The sequence below is a fragment of the Fonticula alba genome (assembly GCF_000388065.1).
Source record: "Fonticula alba strain ATCC 38817 unplaced genomic scaffold supercont2.5, whole genome shotgun sequence".
NCBI classification, from domain to species: domain Eukaryota; order Rotosphaerida; family Fonticulaceae; genus Fonticula; species Fonticula alba.
Window position 1 is genome coordinate 2,244,184 of NW_009242975.1, and position 4,953 is coordinate 2,249,136.

Consider the following 4,953-nt stretch of genomic DNA (forward strand, 5'->3'; position numbering starts at 1 on the left):
AGACGGGGGGGGGGGGGGGGGGGCGGGCCCGGCCGCCGGGGGCCGCCGGGAGGTTGCCTCGGGGGCACGGAGGGCGGGGCGGGGGCAGCTCGGAAACGTCGCGTGCCCGCGTCCTGCCAGGCATACTGAGACCGGCGAATAGCCGCCCACCGACGTGAAACAGTTCCATCCTGAGGGGGGTAGGTTCACGACCGAAGGCGCGCAATACACGGCCCCTGCCCTTCGCCCCCAGGGCGAGCGGGAGCCGAGCGGGAGGGGGAGTATTCGGCGTATTTGGAAGCACACGCGACAAGGGTCCCCCGGCAGGTCAACGAGACTAACACACCGTCTCATCCCATCGGTGCTTCCCTCGACCCCGTCCCTCGGGTGGGTTCTGCTTTGGCATGCGGGTGTGCGAAAAAAAAAAGCCCTGACTCTGCCCAGTCGGGTGGCTGAGAAGTTCGGCCTCGGGCGCTTCCGCTCGTCGATTCACGCGGTCTATGGAATTGGTGCGTGGTGCAGCCGGGCTTTTCCGTTGGTCCCAGTGTGTCGTGTGTTTCCTCTGCATGTGGCAGGCGCGGCCCTGTTGCCTGGCGCGCGCGCGCGCGCCCTCGGGGCAGACACCCCGAGGATGACCGTGGGGCGGAGTGCGCGCGCCCTGGGCGAACTCCAGCCTGTCAGGCACTTTTCGCGCGCCGCGTCCCGCTACGCGGCACGCGATTGCCCCCTGGAAAGGGCATTGGACAAGCATTGCACACAGACACACACACACACCGGCCCCATGTGCCCCGGACTGACACCCGGCTTGTTACCCCGGCTCCCCCCCCCCCCTCCCTTGGACACTTCTTCCGGGTGATGGCACCCCGGCGGCACAGCCATCCTGGGCCTGTTCCGTTCCCTCTTCCGGATTGCGCCGGCTCCCCTGCGCCAGTTCACCCACTACCGGCAGTACACCGCGCGCATGGCTCACAAGGGCCTGCCGCAGATCCCGAACTTCAACGGCGACTACTCGCCTGCCGGCCGGTACCAGGCTCTGAAGCCGCACCTGGAGGCCACCATCCACCAGAAGCCGCCGGCCGCGGCCGGGGGCTTCGGCGGCGGGGCTGCCACCGGCACCGGCGCCCCCTATGCCAATGCCCACTGGAGCGCGGCGGGGGGAGCTTATCATGCCCGCAGGCGCGGCACTATCTCCGTTCAGGAGGGGCAGCTTGACCTGCCGAGCCAAGTGGCCCAGGCCGTCGGCGGGCTGATGATGGACGTGGTCATGAGCACCATTCGAAGCGACGCCCGCAAAAAGTGATCCGCCCGGCACGCGACAATTAGTACCGCGCACGGCCCGCCCGCCCGCCGGCGTGCACGTACGCACGCACGCGGCATCGGGCCGGCAGGCGCACCGAGGCAGGGAGAGAGGGGTCCACTTCGAGAGCCGATACCAGGGGCTCACGCCCCGCCCACGGTCCACCCTCCGGCGGCCTGCGAAGGCGAACACCCCCTCCGGCACCGGGGCGGCGGCGTATGTCGAAAGCTGCACAGTGCATGCTCCGACGACCGGCGTCCCCCGGGTCCTGCCTCGGCTCGGCCGACTTTTGGCCCCCGGCCCGGCGCACTTTGCACTCTGCCCACGGGGGATGTGCGTCGCCGCCCGAGGCCCAGCCCTCCCCCGCGCGGGCCGGCGCGCTGGCCCGCCATGCGCGCCGCCCCCTTTCGCCTCGGAGAGCGCACCCGCGCCGCCCAATCGCAGCCGCACGCAGTCCGGAACCGCGGCTGGAGGCGCGCCGGCGTGCACGCACCGAGGCCATCCTTCACACCATGACGCCTGACCTAGCCGGCCCGGCCCCTGTCTCGAGGCCGACGCCACGGGTGCATGCGCTGCACCTGCGGACAGACAGCGCGCGCGCGCGCGCGGGAGGCCCAGTCGCCCATCCCCCCCGCCCCCCCCCCCCCCCCCCCCCCCCCCCCCCCCCCCCCCCCCCCCCCCCCCCCGCCCCCCCCCCCCCCCCCCCCCCGGGCGCGCGGAGGGGCGAGACGCGGTCGCGCTGTCGAACATCGCCGAGAGGGCCAGCAGAGCCCCTGTGAGCCATTTCTCTGGCGGCACCCGGCGACCATTCTTCGTCCCTTTTTTTCCACGGCCGCGCGCGCCCCACAGAGGGGGACCCAGAGCGCCAGCGAGAGAACGTAAGAAAAACCAAAAAAAAAGCCGTCAGCCACAGTTCGCCCCTGCCCGGCTCCCCATTTCGTGTGCTCTTCCGATCTAACATCGCCGAGAGGGCCAGCAGAGCCCCTGTGAGCCATTTCTCTGGCGGCACCCGGCGACCATTCTTCGTCCCTTTTTTTCCACGGCCGCGCGCGCCCCACAGAGGGGGACCCAGAGCGCCAGCGAGAGAACGTAAGAAAAACCAAAAAAAAAGCCGTCAGCCACAGTTCGCCCCTGCCCGGCTCCCCATTTTCCCCCAACCACACGAGACACGCAGAGAGGAAGAGAAGGACGGAGAAAGAGCGAGGACCGTTCCCTCCAAACACATCGCGCCCGAGAGCGGGCAGCTCTAGGGGCTGGCCCCGGGCGGGGCATGCGCATGTCACAGTGCATGTGTGAGTACACACTTGTCCCGCACACGCATGCGACTCATCTGGGAGCACCCTGGCCCCGCCCCTGGCGCCGGCGTCGGCGACGCGACGGGGGACCGAAGGGCAGAAGCACATGCTGCGACGCAGGCGGCACCGCCCTCTCTCCAAGGAGAAACTCCAGCTCATGGGCTGGGGCTCTCTTCCGCGGGCCGCACTCGGGACGAAAAGCCCCCAAATGCCCACCGGCCGCCCAGTCATGGCGCGCCCGCCCGCCGGCCAGCCGGCCCGCCTTTCGACACACCGTCAAGTGGTCGACATACCAGAGAGCCCCCCAGGCCGGGCGGCGGGAGAACGGATAGCGCACCCAGGCATCTGTCACAGTTTTGGCCCACTGATGCCTGGGAGTTTCTCCCAGCCTCCGTTATAACGCGCTCTAGGCAACACAGAGAGACAGAGGGATAATTGCGCCCCTCCCCCCCCCCCCCCCACACACACACACACACATACGCACGCGTCCACCCGCCCTCGCGCTTCCGGGACCGTCCGAGAGCGTAGGCCGGTTCGTGCGGCGCCGGCCACGCCCAGTTTGTGCCCGCGTCACCACCCCCGCCCCGCGCCCCCCGCCGGTCGGGGGTAAGGCGTGGGGGGGGGGAGGCAGGGAGCAACGTGCACAATGTGTATGTCTGTGTCAGCGCTTTGCACCAGCGCGCGCACACGCACCCGGCGCGCTTCGCATCCGAAAGAATAGTAGCAGTAGGAAATAAAAATACACCCCCCTAGAGCGCACACATCATCCTCTCGGCCCCCGGCGGGCAGGCAGGCTTTCTTTGGTGAGGGTTGTCCCTTTTTGAGAGCGGGCATATATTCTGGCCCGGGGTGCGCCCGGCGCTCCTCCATCACAGCGCGGTCTGGCCACCGGGACCCGGTGTGTATGCCGACAGTCCGGCTGACCGAGGTTTATTGTCCTTTTTTTGTTGGGAGAAATATACAGGCCCCTTTCGCCGCCGAGCACCGGCCCCCCGGGTGGGGACTTCCTTGGAGAGAGATCCTCCGAAAACACCCTCTGAGAAAGGCCCCCCACGGCGTGTCAATGCTTCCCCTGGCACGCCGGTGCTCGAAACGGGCGCGACCTGTGGCCAACCACTGCCCCTCGGCCCCAGGCTCCTGCAGTGATCCGCGCCAAGAGGGCGGCGAGCCAGCCCGGCCGGGTTCGTGTCTGTGCCCGCGTCTAGTCGGCGCCCCGGCCCGCCTCGCCCCCCCCCGACGTGTGGGGGCGGTGTTGTCCGCACGCGAGGGAATGCGAGACCCGCAGGGTTAACCCGAAGCGCCACGAGTGCGCCCCCAATAGGCATCACATGAAGGCACACGCCATCAACACACTGCACAGGGATTTCATGTGATAACAGTTCAATTCCACACGTGAGAACACCACCATCATTGTTATACCTCGAGAATGGCCATCATCCCTGAACGGCATTCCTCACAGAGGAATATCGGGGGACAACAGCCGGGCACCCTCCTCAGTTGAGCGACATCGGCGCTTAACCGAGGATGGAGCGAGACGGGTCGGCGGGCCCAATCGCGGGTTCTCGGAGTCCCCCCCCTCGACCGTGCCCGAAGCTGGAAATGCGGGGCTCCCGTTGGGGACCTCCCGAGACCGAAGGCCTTTGCCTGCTGTGGGTCGCGAAGAGTATTCGAAAGTGCAGCCGGGGGGCAGCAGATAGGCCGAAGAACATCCGTTCCAAGGCTTCCCCTCTGGAACTCCTGCCGAGTTTCTTTCATTTTAGCTTGCCGTTAAGTTGCCTTTAAGACGAGTAACTGACACGTCTGGAAGCAGACGACCGCGGGACCCCCCGGTTGGCATGTTCCCTCTCTTGCTGCCCCAAGAGGCCGCTAACCGGGTAGCTGACCAAGCTGGTGCCTTGCGCCAAGCCTCACTCCCGGGACCTAGGCTTGACCGGTGTGCACACGGCAGCAGCCCGGGCCGGAGCTCGTTGTACGAGGGCGTTGTTGGCCTCGAGCGAGGTGGGGCCACATGCGTTGGTGGGGGGGCATTTCTGTCCCGAAAAAATAGGCCCCGCCAGCATCTGTCTCCACCGGGGGCGTAGCTCAAATGGTAGAGCGGCCGCTTAGCATGCGGCAGGCAGGGGGATCGATACCCTCCGCCTCCATGGTTTTGATTCTCCTTTTAGCTGGGCGGCCGACAAATGGCCTTGCGGCGAGATCCTCGATCATTCGCGTAATAGGGGGCGCAGAATCAAGTGAGGGGTATCCTTGGAGGGGGGATGCCTGCCTGTCGCGTGGGGCGACGACGCTGTGCGTCGGAGTTCCCGGGAGCCAGACAAGGCGGAAGGAGCAACGGGGCGGGACAGGCGAAGTCTCGGCTGAGGGAGCACGAAGGGGGGGGGG

General features: G+C 67.6%; 1 protein-coding gene and 1 non-coding gene across 2 annotated transcripts; both read left to right on the forward strand.

Annotated features, from left to right (window-relative positions):
• Positions 1-610: 610 nt before the first annotated feature.
• Positions 611-1,279, forward strand: H696_03660 (hypothetical protein; the record flags this gene model as incomplete). The annotated part of the gene is made up of 2 exons (XM_009497533.1): positions 611-626; positions 855-1,279. 2 exons carry the CDS (start codon positions 611-613, stop codon positions 1,277-1,279), a joined length of 441 nt encoding a protein of 146 aa, XP_009495808.1.
• Positions 1,280-4,642: 3,363 nt separating this feature from the next.
• H696_03661 lies at positions 4,643-4,715 on the forward strand. Its single transcript has one exon. It is a non-coding gene; the product is annotated as a tRNA-Ala (tRNA).
• The last annotated feature ends 238 nt before the right edge of the window (positions 4,716-4,953 follow it).